Source organism: Oryctolagus cuniculus, chromosome 10 (assembly GCF_964237555.1).
Source record: "Oryctolagus cuniculus chromosome 10, mOryCun1.1, whole genome shotgun sequence".
Lineage (NCBI taxonomy): Eukaryota > Metazoa > Chordata > Mammalia > Lagomorpha > Leporidae > Oryctolagus > Oryctolagus cuniculus.
Window position 1 is genome coordinate 97,373,695 of NC_091441.1, and position 20,005 is coordinate 97,393,699.

Below are 20,005 nucleotides of genomic sequence, written 5' to 3' on the forward strand. Positions count from 1 at the left end.
TGAGAACCCAAAAACCTGAGAGGAAAAACTGGACAAAAGACCTGGGAGAGAGAAGTCACCAAAAGACGTAGAAATTGCCCTTGATCGTATAAAAAGATGGAAGGAGTATCCAGCCCACTGCTAGGACTCAAGCTATACTCAAACGCTGTTTCTTATCCACGAACCTTCCAGATTGGCAAGAAATCAAGCAGCACTCTCGCACACCCTCAGGAAGGCACTCACTCACTGCTGGCAGGCACACAGGGCGTACAGTCCTTCTAGAGGGAGATCTGGCAATCCCTAACAGAACTACTTTCACAGTTCTCTTTGGGCCTAGCAATTCCACTTACAAGAACTTAGGCACAGGGTGGGCCGGCACTGCGGCTCACTAGGCTAATCCTCTGCCTAGCGGCGCCGGCACACCGGGTTCTAGTCCCGGTCGGGGCGCCGGATTCTGTCCCGGTTGCCCCTCTTCCAGGCCAGCCCTCTGCTGTGGCCAGGGAGTGCAGTGGAGGATGGCCCAGGTGCTTGGGCCCTGCACCCCATGGGAGACCAGGAAAAGCACCTGGCTCCTGGCTCCTGCCATCGGATCAGCGCGGTGCGCCGGCCGCAGCAGCCATTGGAGGGTGAACCAATGGCAAAGGAAGACCTTTCTCTCTGTCTCTCTCTCTCACTGTCCACTCTGCCTGTCAAAAAAAAAAAAGAACTTAGGCACGGGGTGAGCATGGACATGCAGCAGGTTAATCTGCCACTCGGGGCACCCACACACCATATCACAGCGCCTGGGACTGGGTCCCACCTCTCCTTCTGATACCGTTTCCTGCTCATGTGACTGAGAGGCAGCAGATGGCCCATGTACCTGGGCCCTTGCTACCCCATGTGGAAGAACCTGGATGGAGTTCCTGGCTCCTGGTTTTGGCCTGTTTGCATTTGGAGAATAAACCAGCAGATTAGAATATCTCTTTCTCTTTCTCGCTCTCCCACTCTTTCAAATAAATCTTTTTTAAAAATAGTTTTTAAAGAAATTACCCAAAAGCTACACTTCTATCAATACAAAAATATAAATGTACAAGATTATTCAATGGCACATTGTTTATAATTTCAAGATACTGGAAATGACCCAAATTTCCATATATCAGAGAATGGTTGTGTAAATGACAACACACCCACACAAAGGAATACTATGCAGTTGTAAAAAAGCAATGAAGCAAATCTCAACCAACTGATAGAGCCTGATTTCCGGATGTATTGTAGGTGTATGGGTCCAGTGTTGTGGCACAACAGGTTAAGCCACTGCCTGAGATGCTGGCATCCCATATGGCCACCAGTTCGGCTTCCAGCCACTTTGCTTCCAATCCAGCTCTCTGCTATGGCCTGGGAAAGCAACAGAAGATGGCCCAATTCCTTGGGACCCTGTACCCATGTGGGAGACCCAAATTAAACTCCTGGCTTCAGCCTGGCCCAGCACCAGCTTTTGCAGCCATGGGGGGAGTGAACCAGCAAATGGAAGACCTGTCTCTGTAACTCTGACTCTTTTAAAAGATAAACCTTTTTTTTTTTTAAATTTATTTGAGAGAGTTACAGAAAGAGAGACAGAGAGAAAGATCTTCCATCTACTGGCTCACTCCCCAATTGGCCACAATGGCTAGAGCTGGGTGGATCCAAAGCCAGGAGCCAGGAGCTTCCTCCAGGTCTCCCCTGCAGGTACAGGGGTCCAAGCACTTAGGCCATCCTCTGTAGCTTTCCCAAGACATATCAGAGATGTGGATCGAAAAAGGAGCAGCCAGGATACAAAGCAGTGCCCATATGGGATGCTGGCACTAAAGGCAGAGGTTTAACCTACTATGCCACAGCACCAGCCCTTAATAAAGTAAATCTTAAAAAAAAAAAAAAAGGCACGGTGTAGGAGAACATCTACAGTGTGCTACTCTTCATATATTAGAAAACATACATGTGTCTGAAATATGTCTCTGCTCATTTGTACAATAATACAGGAAAAACAAAGAGAAATGAGCCAAGATGTATTTCACACAACAAAGAAAATAGCATGGTGGAGCAGGTGGGAGAAATGAAATCACGTAACTTTTGAATGCAGGACTATACATCCCAGAAACACTGAAAGCAGATTACCCGAAGGTGCTGCTCTGAGGAGCCTGGATTAGCGATTCAGAACTACCCTGCCTCCTAGGTCACTCTACGGTGACCAACAGCACCCACCTTGCTTCCAGAGAAGGGAGTGACAGAGACATGAAGGTGAAAATGAGTTATCAGTAGAAACTCATGGTTTTTGACAAGTAGATCGGCAGATAAAGCACCAGACATAGACACGTGTGAAGGATACATAACGTAATATAAGATAGTGTGATATTATTTCCAGATCTGTCTGCGCTAAGAGACTCAAAGCAGTGATTTCCCAGTAGCAATGAGCACATCGAATTCCCAGATCTCTGCTTCTGAAAACCATTCCCCACTAAACAGAACCAGGGCCCCCTGGAGAGAAGCCGCTCATTTCAGAGCTGGATCTGAGGAAGTACAAGATGAGCCTGGAACTTCTTGCTGTGCCACAAAGTGAGGACGTGCTCAGAGAACAAGGGTTGGTCAGGGGGCCACAGAAGGCATCCCCAAGACGCTCCCGCAGGCCAAATCCAGGGTCACGTGAGCATCAAAATGTAAAATCGTAGCAATGCATTACAATGTTTTGAACAAAAGAATTTGTGGGTCTGTGTGGACACGGAGGATCTGGAGTCATTTGGGGCCTCAACAAGTGCAGAGTGCGGTGGACAAGACCAGCCCACACAAAGAGGCTGCCTGGAGGAGGCAAAGTCTGACCTGGGGCGGGCCAGGCAGGGACTCACCGGGGCCCTTTGCGCATCCGGGGGGTGCTCATGGCCCACTGCTTGATCCTGCTCAGGCTCTGCTCACTGATGAGCTGCTGGCCGTCACAGGGCATGCAGTCCACGTACAGGTTGTATCGCAGCAGCGCCTCCGTGTCCTTGCGCATGGCGTTGGCTTGGACCACGCGCTGGGTGAACACATGAGGGTCCTCGGCACAGAAGAGCAGCTGGATCCGCGGCACCCAGTACTGACAGATCAGAAGCGGTGGCCTTCCTAGGGGCCAGGGGAGAAGGGGACACACAGTCAGGCTTGCGGATCTGGAGCCACGCGCGCCAGCTGATGGTGCCCCTGGCGCACGGGGCCGGAAGCTAGCCGCTGGCCTTCTCTGTGAAATGGGTGTGACACTGTTCCCTGCCCCCTCCCTTCCCTACTACACTTCACAGGGTGTCCTGGGTGGACATGGAAATACCGTGTGAACTGTGAGGAGCTGTGCCACTCCTCCACATCACAGGCAGGGCACGCGTCGTGGGCCTTGGACTCCCTTTCTACCTCCTGCTAAACACGGCACTGCCCGCCGCTCAGAGGTGACACACCGACAACAGTTACTTGCCCTGCCTGGGGTCTCTGAGTGGTGGGCCTGCTGGTTCTTACTGGTCACCTGCCGGCCAGCCACCACAGGGCAAGCCAGCCCAGGCGGACTTCGGAGCTGAGCTGGCAGCAAGCTCATACCTTCTGCGGTGACCCCTCCGTTCACGATGGGGTTCCCCATCTCATCTCGCACCAGACCTCTCTTGTCTGTCTTGTGCACCAGGTACAGCTTCTTCTCCTCGTCATAGTCCAGGACGCCGACCTCGCACCATTTATATTCCAGCTCTGGACTCTTGGGGTCCTCTGAAACAGAAGGGGGAACCCACCAGTGCTTCCTGTCATGGGGAAGGCCAGGGTCTCTGAGTGTGGCAGCAGGTGCTGCGAATGGACCTCGGAGGTCACTGGTCTGCCTGTTCCCCTACCCAGGTGACCCTCTCCCACCCCAGGGCTCTGCTTCCTCCCAGACGAGCTAGCCTCTGAGGAACCCCCGGCCACAGGAGGAACCGGGAGGACCAGGCCTCTCCACCCTGGTGCTTGGCATGACCCTCAGACACGGGCCAGTGGGGCTGGGATGGGACGCAGGAAAGCCCCCAGCAGACAGGAAATCTGTGGAAGGTTGTTATAGGGAAGCCAAACCCCTGCAAGGCTACTGAGGCCAAGGGAAAGCCCTCCCTGGCAGTGAAGCCCTGGGACCCTCATGTCAGAACAGGGAAGTGCCAGGGGGCAGGGCAGGAGACCCCCGTCCTGCCGTGCCCTGTTGGGTGAGGAGGGCTCCCACCTAGTGACTGACTGAAAGCCTTTGCCCACTCCTGCTGTTGCCCCTCACTCATTTCTCTCCAGCCACACTGGATGTCAACCTAGTTCTGTGATTTCCAAGCTGGCTCTGGGCTCAGGGCCTTGGCACTGGCTGTGCCCTCTACCTGGAACACTCTTGGTCACCTCAGTGTCGGTGTGCTCCCCGCTCAAGTGGCTTCTCCTTACAGAAGCATCTCCGCCTAAGGTAGCTGCTCTGCCCCAGGCACTCTGACCTGTGACCTGGTCTGCACCCCTCACAGCACCCAAAGTCACACTATGTGTGCATCATGTCCTGGTTCATGGTCAGCCTCCTCACACTAGTGTCAGCTCCCCCAAGGGACCTAGAATGGAAACTGGTATTTAAGTGCCCTATATACAGTTGTAGAGGGAAGACACACACATGTGGTACCCAGTAGAGCTAGGCCTCAATACACAGTGGCTGAAAACAAATTGCTGGGCTCCCAGCTCCAGCTGGGCATAGGAAGGAGGAAGGGCTGGCTCCCTGACCTGCGGCTGAGGCTGCTGCTGTAGACCTGACTTGCTCGGGTTCTGTCTGCCTTTTTCTTCCCTTGCTACCAAGTTTCCTTTCTGAAAACACTGATCTTGTCTTGGCTCAACTTAGAGAAAAAGATGTCACACAAGCAGCCCCTGGGGAATGAGGAGGGGGTCTCTGGCAGCACTCTTCCCTGCAAGTCCCTCTCCCTCTGGTGCCAACCACCCAGGCCCAGGCCTGTGCCAAGGATGAGAGCAGAGGTGCCTCGCCGGTGGCTGCTGCTCAGTGCATTTAAGGTTAACACGGCCCCAAACCTCTGGTTTTATCACCAGGAATTGGAGGTCTGGGAACAATTGAGTTAAATTATTTTTGTAATTAAGTCCAAAGTGAAGGGAACATTCTGGGCTCCTTGTCTAGTTCAGAGAAATTGATTCCAGTATTAACATGCTTTTTTAAATGAAACATCAATTTACACCCTGCTCAATGGACTTGCTGGGCCACCCCTCTACCCCTACCCAGAGGCTGTGCAATTCTAAAACCAGTCACTGCTACCCCCCACTCCATGGCATCACGTCGGCCTGCCAGGCATGGAGCAAAACAGCCCTCAGCCCTGGATGGGGAAGCACCCACCTCCAACCTCCAAACTAGGAGCCAGGCCTTTCTCAGATGCCTGCACCAGCACCCGGGCTCACAGGCTGGCCAGCAGCCCTGGGGGCTCCCCAGCACTGTTCCCAACAGCAACAGACTGGAGCGAGCCTCCATGGCCAGCAGGGCAGCCTTGAGGCCAAGAGAGGGGGCAGGACACTCGGTGAGCAAATCCACGGGGCATCAGATCCATGTTTAGGGGTTGTGAACAGGTGGCAGTCAGGGTATATGTGTGTGTGTCACTGCATGTCTGTGTGTGTCTGCATGCAACTGTAAGACTGCACGTGTTGTCCATGGAGAGGCCACAGGTGACAGGCCACTATAGCTACAGCACTGGTGACGTCGGGTGGAAGGCTCCAACTGCACCCCGCAGGCATGTCTCAAAATTTCCAGGGAGTGTGTATATTTTTATCACCAGACAAACATTTTTTTGAGACTATAGACATGATCCAGCTCTCTAGACAATGCCATGCCTGGTCCCCGCAGCTCTTGCGTCTCTGTGGCCAGCTCCCAGCTGGGAGGCTTCAGAAGGACCCTCAGTTCCCACGGGAGCCCAGGAGTCTGTGGCAAGGCCGCTGCCCCCACCCCTGGGCTGGCCCTGCTCACCGTGCCCCAGAAGGTCGTTGGTGGGCAGCAGGGCTTTTCCAGGGACGGGCTTCCGGTTCTGAGACCCCGGCTCCAAGCCCATGTTGAGCCATTCTCTGGGAGTACGGCAGTCAAACTCCTCATTGTCAAACACCTGCAAGGCAAGCACCGGGGGTGGCAAGGCCAGGCAGCAGGATGTACCAGGAGACTCAAGTGCCCAGGTGGCCTCCTCCCCAGCTGAAAGCACTGCAGGCTGGGGACCAGGGCTGCCACCACCTCTGCTACTCCCACAAATGCACAGGTTCTGGCAGGATCAGGCACGATATGGGTTCACTCTCCTCCTGGCCGGGACTGCCCAGCTCCAGCCCAAGGGGACGGGGCCCTCACGCTCCCTGAGGAACAATCGGGACATAGGGCTGTGAGGAGGCAGCCCTTAGCAGCGTGCAGGGCAGCTGGACTCAGTTTACCTCCCCACTTGGGCCACCAGACAAGAGACTTAGGGCCAGAAAGAGGAGGGGAGGGATGGAGTGACGTCCACAGCCAGGCTATGCTCCTTCTTTCTCTGCCTCAGACTCCGTTTCCCCAGGGTTGGGACTGGTGCCTCCTCCATCCCAGGTCTCTCCATTTCAGTGAACCAGGAAAAAGTTTCCCACACCCAGGCAGGGCCAGGTTAGGGAGTCCGGTACGCCACAGTCCAACTGGGCTTCTTCTAGGCCTGCAGTGTGACAGGGATGGGGTCAGGCACACAGGCTGCCCCAGTTCCCGGGGAAGAAGCTGAGAATCAGGTCTTTCCTATCCTGTTTGATGAGTGAACACTTGCGACCGGCATGGAGATGCCCTTTCTAGTCCAATACCTAAGCCTGAGTTGGGGTCTCGTACCCCCAACCCTGCAGTGCCGAGTCCTACAGCCGTCTGTGGAGGCCTGGCTCACCTTTAGGGGGAGATAGGTGGGATACACCCGCTCTTGGCCTTGTTGGGCAGTAGGTGGGCTCTGGGGGTCCGGGTGCCTGGGCATGAGCTTGTTGGAGTCGATGCCCTCCTTAGCCAGCAACTGCTCGATGTCCAGGCTCAGGTACTGCCGTTTCCTCCTGGTCAAGGGCAGGGAGGGAATTTTAGAATGGACCCCTGGGTGCTGGCAAGGAGTCCCAGGGTTCATGACGGTGCAGGCATGGCTCATGGACTCCTCTGGGGCCCTCTTCTCCTCTGGGACTTATTGAGAAGTGGGGTAGTATCCAGGACTAATGTCATGGGCTCCTACTGCCCTCCTGTCCTGCCCCACAAATGCCACTTCATCGACCAAAATGCCACCTGCCCTAACTACCAAGCAAGAACGTGGTCTGTTCTATTAAGAGGCTAAAAGGCTGGAAGATTTTATCTAAGTGCTTGCAGATTCTGCTGTGGCGCCCCTCGCTTCAGCTGTCTGTAGAGGCTCACACCCTCACTCGGACAGACCCCCAGTCATACCTCTCGATCTCCAGCTTGCGGGGGCACTGGCCGGGAAGCACCCTGTAGGGCACCTGCACCTTGGGCTCATAGGCCTGCTGTGGGAAGTCAGTCTGGGTGAGCAGCTGCGTGGTGGGCCCGATGCACTGCTGATTTATGCGCTCCTCAAAGTCCTCTGGCATCTTAAAGGTACTGACTGCAGGCAGAAGCAGGGGCTGTGGGTCTCAGGCTGGACACCAGAGACCCCCTCTCTCAAGAAGACAAAACACCAGGTGGGTACCAGGCTGGCAGGCTTTGCAGAGCTCACTTGTGGCTAAGCAGTGCTGGGGAACAGACAAATGTGGCACGAGGCACCCAAGGGGGTCCAAGCCTGGAGGGGCAAGGGCCTTCAGCAAGTCTACTTCTGCCCAGTGCTCCCTGTCCAGGGCCAGCATGCTTGACCGTGCCCCTGCAAGTCACTCATATCTCCAGCACCAGGAGCCACCACTGAAACCAGGTGTTGAATTAAACTCCCAGTAAGGGTTCACACTGGACAGGAAGCAACATGGGAAGGGTGCCACCACCACTACCCTGGAGCCCCCCTCCCTTGCCCCAGCATATGGGATCCTAAACACCATTCACTCCCAGGGGCCAGTTCCAGGCTCGATACATACCAGGTACCCTAGGAACAGGTGGTCTGGTAACCCCGACATCACCAAACAGCTACCCCTATTTTGACAACTAGGATAGAAAGAAGCCCGAGATCCAGGCCTGGGGGCAGATGTTGGTGGGCAGAGACCCACAGATAGGACAGTCGACCACAGCACCCTGCCAAGGACTGAGGGTTTCCAAGACACAGGGTGCTGAGGAGCAAGGAGAAGTCCCAGGTAGACTGAGCCCCTGGAGTGGGGAAAGAGGGTGCAGGAACACGCTCCAGGAGGAGATGAGCCACCTATCCCAAGGGCCCTAGCCACTGTCATGGAGGAAGAAGTGTCCAGAGTCCCAGGGTCCCTGGGAGGCCCTGATGACCTCCTTCCCTGGCCTCGCCACCTCGCTAAGGGTCAAGAGGTGGTCACACTGCAGAAGGGCCCACCTTGGAGCAGCCTCTGGGGCCCCACCCAAGCCTCCAGAATCTGCACCTGGGTCCGTATGCAAGCCTGGGCCCTGAGCTGAAGCTCACTCTGTGACCGGGGCTGCCAGGACTAGGGAACCCCACAGCAACAAGACAGCTCAGCCAAGAACACCATGTTCAGACCCCTAATAACCTGTACCCGTCCCAGGAGTTTCCCAGAGGCCAAAGAGGAGGCCAGGGTGAAGACAGCAGGGCCTGGCATCCAGCCCCTGCTGCACCCAGGAGCCCTGGGCAGGCCGCTAGAGCATGCCGCTTACCCTCAGGCAGCAGGGTGGAGTTCCACAGCTGGCTGCCAACGGCCTGAATGACACCACCCTGTAGCTTTTTGGAGCTGCCAGGCTGCTGGCTACACCTACACCCACCCAACAAGGATGGCAGCAGCACCATTCCCAGTGACAGGTGGAACATCCCCAATCTGAGAATTCAAAATCTGAAGTCCTCCAAGATCTGAAATGCTTCTAGCATCTCCGATAGCCCAACCACAAGAGCCGCGGTTTGTAAGCACTGGCTAGGCCACAGATGCCTGCGAGACTGGGGAACACTACAGGCCAGATCTGCAGAGAAGCATACAAATGCACACACTCGTGACGTTGCCTGTGCCAGTTTAGGGGTTTGCAGACTTCAGAACTGATCTAGGCAGTGCTGGGAAGCAGCCAGGCCTTCCCAGGGCTGGAGCACAGGGGCACCTGGCTCTGCTGGAAGGGGGCAACCATAGTGAGAGGGCGCCTGCCCAACACCTCCCGCCACTCAGGGCCTCTCCTGCAGCCACCATTTTCCCCTCTGCCGCAGGGGGCTTCCTAGACCGGTCATGGCCTTCGTGCTGCACTCTGAGCCTCACCATAGAGTCAGAGGAGGGTCCCCTCCCTCCAGCAAAGATCTCCTGGGTGCCCACTTGTGCTGGGGCTCCTGCAGGGAGCAACTCACACAGCGTCTTAGCCTTCCCCATGCCCAAGTCCCAGGAGAGGCAGAACACAAGCATAAATGCCCTACTGACCCCAGCCAGGCAGGGGTCCTTGGCCGTCACAGTCCCAGGCCAGTGCGGCGCTCTAGTCACAGCTCTGCTAAGGCCAATGACAAAGAGGCTCTGGTTCATGGGTACTCACAAACCCTCGCAAAGCAGCGAATCTCTCGTCCCCATGTCACTGCTGAGGGAACTGGTGCTCTGAGCCAGGAGCACACCAACTCCCTGTGGCCAGAAGCCCTGGTCCTTGTTTGAAATTATTACTATTATTATTATTATTGAGAGGCAGAGAGACAGATGAACAGAGAGAGATCTCCCATATACTGGTTTACTGCCCAAATGCCTCAACGGCTGGAGCTGAGCCAGGCCAAAGCCAGGAGCTGGGATCTCAATCCCTGTGTCCCATGTGGACGGAAGGAACCCAGTTATCTGAGCCATTACCTCCTGTGGTCAGCATCAGCAGGAAGCTAGGGTCAGCAGCTGAGCTGGAACGCGAACCCAGGCACTCTAATTGGATGTCACATCCCAAATGGCATCTTAATACGAGGCCAAACGCCCACCCCAAGAGGCCCTGCCCACCCAGCCACACTGGGCACTGACCTCTCGGTGTGAACTTGTCAAGGTCACCCTGACGTAGCAGGCTCTGGTTCACAGAAGGGCCACGGCATACATTCTGAAACCAAACCCCAGAGCCCTGAGTGTAAAAGCATCCTACAGACAGGATGTGGGAGACCCCAAGGCCAGGCATCTCCCCAAAGCCCACGAGGGAGAATAGGGTGGCACAGAACCAGCAAGCTCACACAGCTCCTCACATTCAAAGCCCACAGGAGCCAAGTTATGGAGACCTGAGACACCCCACTCTGACCCAGCACAGCTCTTCTCAAACACTCCCAGCAGGTATCTCCACGTGTACTTCCTCTCCCAAGAGCCTTTCTGGCAGCAGAGAGTGAGTGGTGTGTGGTGGGTGTGGTGGGTCCCTGCCCTGTCTCTCTAGGCCCCTGCCCTGCCTAAAACCCTTCAGGGACTCCATGGGCTGTGAACTCTCCTGGTCGCTGCCCCCCATCTCCCTCCTGCCCCAGACTTATTCTTCCCACTCTGCCTCCTCCTTAACATGGGCCACACCCTCGCTCAGGGACCCAGGCCTCTGCACATGCTCTTCTCCTGGCCTGGAACACTGTCCACACCCCTGATCTTGCCCAGCCAAGACACTACCACCACCCCTCAGGTCTCAGCTCTTCCAACCAAAGCCAGGCGAGGGGCATTTCCCCCACAAAGCCACAACGACAGGCCATGGGTGGCTCATCTCTACTGTGCACCCAGCAGGAGCTCACCAATAAGTCACAATTGAATGGACAGGAGGACGGACAGCAGGAGGGGTGGAACACTGGATGGGGGCGGGGGACAGACAGCTGGATAGGTGGAGGGCTAGTTGAACAGATGGGCAGAACAAGCAGACCCCACAAGGAGGGCCCAGGCTAGGGCGAGGATGGCTACCACACTCACCCCAAGCTGACCCAAGGTTCCAGGGCTGAGGATGTCTGAGTAGAATCCACGCTGCTTCATCACTGGGTACTTCTTACCAGGGCCTGCCAGAGGCGGCTTCCGGGGCGGCCCCAAGACCGAGAGCATGGACGGGGCCATGGGCTGGGGTAAAGGTGGGAACCTGGGGTCAGGGCCTGGAGGGAGATTCTCCAACCCGTGTACTTGCTCCTGAAGAGTGCTTTCCAGGCTGTGTTCCAGGCTCCCAGGAGTGCTCCTGGAAGCAGACTCCTGGGTCCTCAGAACACCGCTGCACTCTGGGTTCTCAGCAGCCCTTCCAGGTCTGCAGCTTTCTCTGCGGGGCTTCTCCATGCGCTGTCAGGGAGCTGCCCCAGCCCGAGCACCTAGGACAAGGGAGCAGCGGCACTCAGCCCCCAGGAGCACCTTGACCTATGGATGCCCCCCCCTCGATGCTACAGAATGGGAGAGTGGAAGGAATGCTCCTATCCTAATCTGGACTGACACACGGAGCTGGAACAATCCCCCCCGAGACAGCGGGGCCTGCCCTGGACGCTGTGTGGGAGAAACAAACCCCTACAGAGCCAGGAGGGGAGCAAGAAGAGGTTCTGCACATGTCCCAGTCCGATGCATCCTTGTGCACCTGCCTACCCAGCTCCCTCATTTTAGAGAGCCACATGGCAGGGGGAGGAGGGAGGCCCAGAAGCACTCAATGCAGTTCCCACTCAATGCAGAAGCAGCCCAGGGGTCCCCCGCCCACCCCTACTGGACTGGGACGCCTCTCCCCAGGGGAGCACATGAAGCCTCACCAGCACTTGTAAGCAGTGGGCCATGCCCTGGCTCGCCCAGCTTGCCCATTCCACCTCCCACCATAGTCTAAGAGCCAGAGCACTAAAGGGCCTCCCCAGCAAGATCCTGACCCTGACTCTCCACTGGCCCACAGATGCCACCACCAACAACAAAAAGGCATTCACTCACCCTGGCACTCAGTGAGCCCAGCTCAGCCAACACACAGCCTCCTGTCTTCGCACAGCTCCGGAGTAGCAGAAGCCACTGGGTTGTGTGCACATCCACCACCTTGAGGACGTGGGTTTGCAGGGTTTGTCTTGGGAGACAAGCCAGTGTGCACAGGAGCTGTGACAGACAGACAGACAGACCTCTGCCTCCTGTCACAGCCCCACGGATGGCAGGAGCCTCTGCCTGGGAGTGCTGTGGCCGGCAGGGCCTGGGCCACTGGTCACTCTGGGTGCTCTCCCTCATTGGCAGGAGGGAGCTGGCCATCAGGTGGAAGGGACGGCCCTGGCAGGCACAGTGTTAGGACAGTGAATGGCACTGGGGGCTGAGGCTTATTTCAGGCACCATCTCATTTAAAAGTCCAGGGCAGAAACTGAGACTATCCTCATTTCTCTTTTTTTTTTTTTTTTTTTTTGACAGGCAGAGTGGACAGTGAGAGAGAGACAGAGAGAAAGGTCTTCCTTTGCCGTTGGTTCACCCTCCAATGGCCGCCACGGCTGGCGCACTGCGGCCGGTGCATCGCGCTGATCCGATGGCAGGAGCCAGGTACTTATCCTGGTCTCCCATGGGGTGCAGGGCCCAAGCACTTGGGCCATCCTCCACTGCACAACTGGGCCACAGCAGAGAGCTGGCCTGGAAGAGGGGCAACCGGGACAGAATCCGGCGCCCCAACCGGGACTAGAACCCGGTGTGCCAGCGCCGCAAGGCGGAGGATTAGCCTAGTGAGCCGCGGCGCCGGCGAGACTATCCTCATTTCTCAAAGGGAAAGGAAAGCTCAGCGAGATAAGTGATCTATCCAAGGACATATGGCCAACAAGAGGTGCAGCTGGAATCTGAGCCGAGTTCTCTTTGCCCTCACTCGGCTCACCTGGGAGCTGATTGTTGGTGGATTCACTGACATGCAGCCCCACGTGACTCAATCACCCAGGCACTTGGCTGAATGGACAGATGCACCGGGTATTTGATTCACAGGACAGGTCCTGCTACTGTTGCCAATTTATAAACAAAGGAACTAAGTAAGGTTCAGAGAAGAACCAGCAGAAGTGGAATGGGAGCAGAGGTCCTCACCTCCAGCTGTCCCCAGGACTCTGCCGAGTGAGTGCCTGCGGCAGGGAAGGACCTAAGCAGGAGGGCTGTGAAGCCACGGCCGCGGACTCACATCCCAGGGTTCTGCGCAAGCTCGTCCAACTACTGCATCTGTGATTTTCAGGGACTCACTACCAGGCAAACAATGCTGCTGTGGTTTCTTTTTATCACTTCCCGACTTGTTTATTTTTAAATGTTACTTTATTTGAAATGCAGCCAGAAAGAGACAGAGACACAGTGAGAGATCTTCCCCACTGATTCACTCTCCAAATGCCCACAACAGTTGGGACTGGGCCAGGCAGAAGCCAGGAGCTGAACCTGGTTCTCCCATGTGGTTGGTGAAGCTGTTCTCAGGAGCAGGAGATGGAGTAGGGGGCTGAGAAGGCCCAAGATCTTGGTCCCTTCCCTACAGGGGTCTGCCACGAAGGGGTGAGGGGGTGCACATTCTCCGGAGGGCCCCCCAGAAAGGGGGTCTGGTAAATAGAGTGTACTTCAAATGCCCATGGAAAATGGAATTGAAAGGTAAGCTCGTTCAGGCACAAAAAAAAAAAAAAAAAAAAAACCTGAAACCAAACCTGAAATTCAAGCATACAAGTGATTTTTCAAAAAGTTCGTGGAAGATGCATGTTTAGGAAAAAAGGCATTAAATTTCAAATTTTTTTACACTAAACTTTTCATTTTCCCATAAATTTCCTGAAGTCTTCTCGTATAAAACTTAACAGAAAGGCTGTTCAAAACGTAGCACCTGGGCAGAAATAGGAACCCCCACCCCGGCCCTGCCGACCCGGGCTGGGAGGGCAGCCCCCTCCTGCGCCCCACCGAGGTTCCCTGCCCGCGCTCACCGCGCAATACCCCCGCGGCACCCGGCACCCACCTACCCGCTCCACGGGACACCGCGGCCCTGTGTCCCTGCTGGCTCCAGGGAGAGTCGTTGCGTCGGTTGCTAAGGGGCCGCACCATCCCGCAAAGCGGGGCCAAGTCTCCACCCCCGCACCTGCGGCGCTTGGTCTCTCCCGACAGGCGCCCGCGGCGTCCCGCGCTCTGCCGGCTACAAGCAAGCAAGCCCAGCCCTGCTAGTGGCCCGTGGGCGGCGGTGCACGGCTGTGTCAGCTTGTCAGCTCCCAAGTCCAGGCTCTAGTACCCTCCTGGACCCTGCTAGACAAAGACACAAAGCAGACAAATGCAGTGAGAACTCTGAATCCTGCTTTTTAAAAAAATAAATCATGTTGGGGGAATAATAGGGGCAATTTATGGACTGCAAGTTCCTGGTGAGCCAAGGGTCGGTCTGGTTCTCCCGAGGCACAGTTCACTTGCCACGCCCACGCACCCTGCACTGACAAAGAGGAGACAAAGCAAAGCGGCTGAAGGTCAACTGTTAGGGAATGTGGGGACGCTGGGTGGTGCAGCAGGTTAAGCACCTGCCTGCAGTTGGAGTCCCGGCAGCTCCACTTCCCATCCAGCTCCCTGCTATTGCGCCTGGGAAAGCAACGGAGGACGGCCCAGGTGCTTGGGGGCTACACCTATATGGGAGACCCAGATGGAGTTCCAGGCTTCTGGCACGAGGCTTGACTTAGCCCTGGTTGCAGCCATTTGAGCAGTGAACCAGCAGATGGAAGATCTCCACCACCACCACACCCGCCCCATCTCCCTCTCTCTCTGTAGATCTGCTTTTCAAATACATGCATAAATCTTTTTTAAAAAATAAAAAAGCAATTAAGAAGTCTGAAGGTTACAGGTGCCCTCTATCCCAGTGTTAATTTTTCTGTAAGGGAACTGGAAGCAAGTAGGACAGTATTACCAACCAAAAGAAAAGGTTAAAAAAAAAAATCAGGGTAATTAACCTGAAAACCCCTGCACTAAGCCTTCTCAGAACTGGCCCCATGAGGCCTTCTTAATGGCATAGCAAGTTAAGCTGCTGCCCAGTGCCGGCATCCCACATGGGCACCAGTTCATATCCCGGCTGCTCCACTTCCAATCCAGCTCCCTGCTAATGGCCTGGGAAAAGCAGCAGAGGTTGGTCCAAGTGCTTGGGCCCCTACCACCCGTGTAGGACACCCCAATGAAGTAGGAGACCCCGGATCCTGGCTTCAGCCTGGACCAGCCCTGGCTGTTGTAGCCATTTGGAGAGTGAACCAGGGGATAGAAGATCGATACATCTCTCTCTCTTTCAAATAAATATTTTTAAAAAATAATCTTGCAGTGCCACTGCATTATCCATACCAGAGATAGAGCAGATACTCAGAATCTCCAGGCCTGTGGGGTGGTGATAGAATCCTGAAAATAGCTTCATTTTCATTTCTCTCTTTTTTTTTTTTTTTTTGACAGGCAGAGTGGACAGTGAGAGAGAGAGACAGAGAGAGAAAGGTCTTCCTTTTGCCGTTGGTTCACCCTCCAATGGCCGCCGCTGCAGCCGGCGCACCGCGCTGATCCGATGGCAGGAGCCAGGAGCCAGGTGCTTTTCCTGGTCTCCCATGGGGTGCAGGGCCCAAGCACCTGGGCCATCCTCCACTGCACTCCCTGGCCATAGCAGAGAGCTGGCCTGGAAGAGGGGCAACCGGGACAGAATCCGGCACCCCGACCGGGACTAGAACCCGGTGTGCCGGCGGCGCAAGGTGGAGGATTAGCCTATTGAGCTACGGCGCCGGCCCATTTTCATTTCTTGACAGCAACTTCTCCTTGTAAACAAGTCTCTAAGGGGGTTTTGCGATCTCTCTGGCCATTTGGCAGCCATTCGACTTTTTTGTGGGGAGGGGGAAGGCAGGGAGACATAAACAGAGAACTCCCATCTGCTGGTTCACTCCTCAGATGCCTGCAGCAGCGGGGGCTGGACCAGGTCAAAGCCAGGAGCCACAGTTCAACCTGGTCTCCCACGTGGGTGGCAGGGACAAACTGCATGAGCCATGACCCGCTGCCTTCCAAGGAGAACATTGGCAGGAAGCTGGGTCAGAGCAGAGCCAGGATTCACACCCAGGCATCTGCTATGGGATGTGGGTGGCCCGAGCAAAGGCTGAACCACTGCCCACCCCATTTTCACTCTGATCAAGATTGAAACCAGGAGCGAGGTCTCAGTGGCAGTGCCTGGGCCTTTGCACGGCTTCTGCTTCCTCTGGCCAGCACATCTGTCTCACCAACTTCCGGCCAACTCCTGTTCCTCCTTTAAGACCTGCTGTGGTACAGCTGTTCCTGTTCCTATGTTACAGTTTTATTTGCTTTGCTTGTCAGCATCCACATGGTGGTTACTCAGTGACCATTACATAGGGAAAGGAGGGGTTTGAGGAGGCCTGGATGCAAGGGTGGCCCCAGCTCTTTGAGGGGACAGAGACCTCCAAAAAAGCACTGTTGAGGGTGGTCTGGCTGTGCACCCCACTTGGCCTATGGAGAGGCACCTAGTGTCCCTGCTTTTGCCTAGCACTTCCCACACTGGGTACAGCTGTCCAAAAAGCCCATCCAGGTTGCCACGGCAACATCAGCCCATGGTAGGACGTCAGGGATGAGAGGGGCAGAGTGCTAATCCTGGGAAGTTGCCAAGCAACGCAGCAGCTTGGTGACATCACAGGCGTGCCACAGCTGCCGGACAGATGGACAGGCCACAGCAGAAAGGGTCCTCTCTTAGGAGGCCCAGTTTACAAAGTCACTCACCCCCTACCATACCCTGGTCACCAATGTTTTCCCCCAACTAGAGGGCAGGCTCGAGGAGTGGGGGCCACAGGATGCTGGTTTTATCAACACTCTCCCAGTTAGTTCCACTTTGCTCCTCTGCAGGTACAGGCTGAGGACGTGGTGGCCTCCCTCTTCTAACCCTGTTCCCTGGTTCTCAAGTGCCACCCTCTGAAGACCAAACATGGGGTCAGGCTTTGATCTCCCTGCCATGCCTGGAGGCTGCTGTCCCTCCTGGGGCAGGGGGACAGTCCCCCCTCCCTTCACCAGCTGCTCTTGTTGAAGGGGCTGAAGGGGCTTGGGTCTCTGCCAGAGTGTGTGTGGGAGGGGGCAGGGGGAGTTCTGCTCATGTCTTGCTCAGAGCCCCCCATTGCCTAAGAGGACCTTGATGGCCTGGAGGTTAGGACTTGAGGCAGCCAGGCTGCCTAGACCTTTGGGTCCGGGTTCTGGGAGCACCACAGGCCTGCCCGCTGACAGCGACAGCGCTCAGGGAAGAGCGACACTTCACTGGCTGCAGGGATGAAAGCCCCATGTGAGTGAGCAGCAGAGTGGGCCCTCCACACGGCTGGCCAGCCGGAACAGTCACAGGCCGCCAGGCCAAGGGGCTAGAGCCACCGGCTCCCTACCTGCACCCGGCCTGCCTCCTGGGTCCCAGAGTCTCCCTCTGGTTTTCTAGGCCAAGAGCTCAGAGCTGCTGCCAAGAGAAACTGACTTGTAGGCAAGGGGGTGTCCGGAGTCTGGGCAAGGTCTCAGTCTCCTCTTCCCCACGCCTCCCCCAGCCCTCCCTCCTTGCCATCAGCCAGCTGGCCTCAGCAGCTATGACCAGCATATTTATTTCTTTGATGAATAAAAAATAGAGACAAATTAATTCTCCCTAAGCCAGGTCACCTTGACAGACGAGAGCCCTTGAGAGCCCGTGCTCAGGAAGAAGGAGCAGAAAGGGGCTGGAGAACTCGAGACCACTGGCCCGTGACCCAGACAGCTTTCAGCTGTCCAGCCCTACCCCACCCCATGCAGGCTCTCAGCTGCGATTTCTTCCCTCTGTTGGTTTCTCTACAATTTTCCAACCCAGCTCAGGCTACACCTTCTCCAGAAGCCCTCCCTGAATGCCCGGGCCCAGAGGACCACGGTCAGTACCACTTGGTAGGTGACCATACACAGGTGACCACTGTGTCCCTCAGCTGCAGGGTGGGGAAGGCTGCTTTTCCCAGCAGCCCTAGCAGTGCACCAATCCAAGGGGACCCTTAAGAGATACGCAGGAGACACAGCAGGTGCATCACCTAGGGATGGTGGTGGTCTACCACAGTACAACGGCCCGAGACCCCACCCTCCCCGCCTCCTCCCCTGCTTCTCTCTGACCCACAGCTCAAGAACCTGCCTGAGAACAGGGTCCCAGACGCTGAGGATAGGGAAGGAGGCCTAGGTTCTGCCAAGCACTCGGTGGCCGAGTCCCTTGCTGGGCCTCCATTCTTCTCACCACACACACGATAGAGACTGCAGACCTTGCCTGGCCCCCACACTGGGGAACCCTGCAGAATGTGACCCTAACTCCAAATCTCTCTATTCCCAGCAACAGCACTGTCCTTGCTGGACCTCTGGGAGGGAAATGCATAAGCAGCTCCCAGCAGGTCGGAAAGGATGGGGTTGTTCAAAAAGAGAGCTCTCCAGCTGTAGGAATTTGGCCTAGTGGTTACGACATCACCTGGGGGCTGGCACTGTGGTGCAGTGGGTAAAGCCACTGCCTGCAGTGGTGGCTTCCTATATGGGCACTGGTTGGAGTCCCAGCTGCCCCACTTCTGATCCAGCTCTCTGCTATGGCCTGGGAAAACAGCAGAGGATGGCCCAAGTCCTCGGGCCCCTGTGCCCACATGGGAGACCCAGAAGAAGCTCCTGGCTCCTGACTTCAGATCAGTGCAGCTCCAGCCGTTGTGGCCATTTGGAGAGTGAACCAGCGGATGGAAGACTTCTCTCTCTCTCTCTGCCTCTGCCTCTCTAATAAATAAATAAAATATTGTTTAAAGAAAGAAATTTATAAAATAAAAGAGACATCACCTGAGTTGCCTGCCTCCTGCACCAGAGTGCCTGGGTTCAAGTTCCAGCTCAACTGCCAACTCCAGCTTCCTGCTAATGTGCACCCTGGGAGGCAGCAGTGAGGGCTCCCTCTGAAATAAAAATAGATTTTTAAAAAGGATTTATTTATTTATTTATTTATTTGGAAGCAGAAATGCAGAGAAGGGGAGAGGGAGAGAGAGAAAGAAATCTTCGATCTGTTGGTTGCAATGGCTTCCATCAAATGGTTGCAATGGCTGGAGCCAGGCCAAAGCCAAGAGCTTCATCCAGGTCTTCCACTGCTTTCCCAGGGGCATCAACAGGGAGCTGAATCCAAAGTGGAGCAGGGACCAGTGCTGTGGTGCAGGTTAATCCTCTGCCCGAGGCGCCAGCATCACATTTGGGCTCCTCTTCTGATCCAGCTCTCTGCTATGGCCTGGGAAAGCAGTGGAAGATGGCCCAAGCACTTGGGCCCCTGCACCCACGTGGGAGACCTGGAGGAAACTCCTGGCTCCTGGCTCCTGGTTCCAGATTGGTGCAGCTCTAGTCATTACAGCCATTTGGGTAGTAAACCAGCAGATGGAAGACCTTTCTCTCAGCCTCTGCCTCTCACTGTCTGTAACTCCAACTCTCAAACAAATAAATAAAATATTTAAAAAGGAGGGAAAGAGGCCGGCGCTGCGGCTCACTAGGCTAATCCTCCACCTAGCGGCGCCGGCACACCAGGTTCTAGTCCCGGTCGGGGCGACGCATTCTGTCCCAGTTGCCCCTCTGCCAGGCCAGCTCTCTGCTGTGGCCAGGGAGTGCAGTGGAGGATGGCCCAAGTGCTTGGGCCCTGCACCCCATGGGAGACCAGGATAAGTACCTGGCTCCTGCCATCGGATCAGCGCGGTGCGCCGGCCGCAGTGCGCCGGCCGCGGCGGCCATTGGAGGGTGAACCAACGGCAAAGGAAGACCTTTCTCTCTGTCTCTCTCTCTCACTGTCCACTCTGCCTGTCAAAAAATAAAAATAAAAAAAAAAAAGGAGGGAAAGGAAGGGAGGGAGGGAGGAAGGGAGGGAAGGAGGGAGGGAGAGAGGAAGGAAGGAAGGAAGGAAGGGAGGGAGGGAGGAAGAGTGGAGTAGCCAGGACTTGAACCAGCACCCAAGTGGGATATTGGCACTGCAGGAACAGGCTTAACGCACTGTACTACAGCGCCAGCCCCATAAACGCATGTTTCTGAGAACAGGGAATCTGCATCACCAGAGCAGGGGGCCAGCCCTCCTCCC

General features: G+C 55.8%; 1 protein-coding gene across 3 annotated transcripts in view; it reads right to left on the reverse strand.

Annotated features, from left to right (window-relative positions):
- DNAH1 (dynein axonemal heavy chain 1) overlaps positions 1–14,067 on the reverse strand; it is a 77,333-nt gene extending 63,266 nt beyond the window's left edge. For all 3 annotated transcript variants that reach the window (XM_051852351.2, XM_051852349.2, XM_051852348.2), the window contains exons 1-9: positions 13,911–14,067; positions 11,911–12,066; positions 10,939–11,318; positions 10,036–10,108; positions 7,385–7,559; positions 6,852–7,008; positions 5,942–6,074; positions 3,544–3,705; positions 2,835–3,087 (exon numbers count right to left, since the gene is read on the reverse strand). In XM_051852351.2, coding sequence (XP_051708311.2) covers positions 2,835–3,087; positions 3,544–3,705; positions 5,942–6,074; positions 6,852–7,008; positions 7,385–7,559; positions 10,036–10,108; positions 10,939–11,286 — 1,301 coding nt within the window. In that variant the 5' untranslated portion in view covers positions 11,287–11,318; positions 11,911–12,066; positions 13,911–14,067. The remainder of the gene's footprint in view (positions 1–2,834; positions 3,088–3,543; positions 3,706–5,941; positions 6,075–6,851; positions 7,009–7,384; positions 7,560–10,035; positions 10,109–10,938; positions 11,319–11,910; positions 12,067–13,910) is intronic.
- Positions 14,068–20,005: the final 5,938 nt, after the last annotated feature.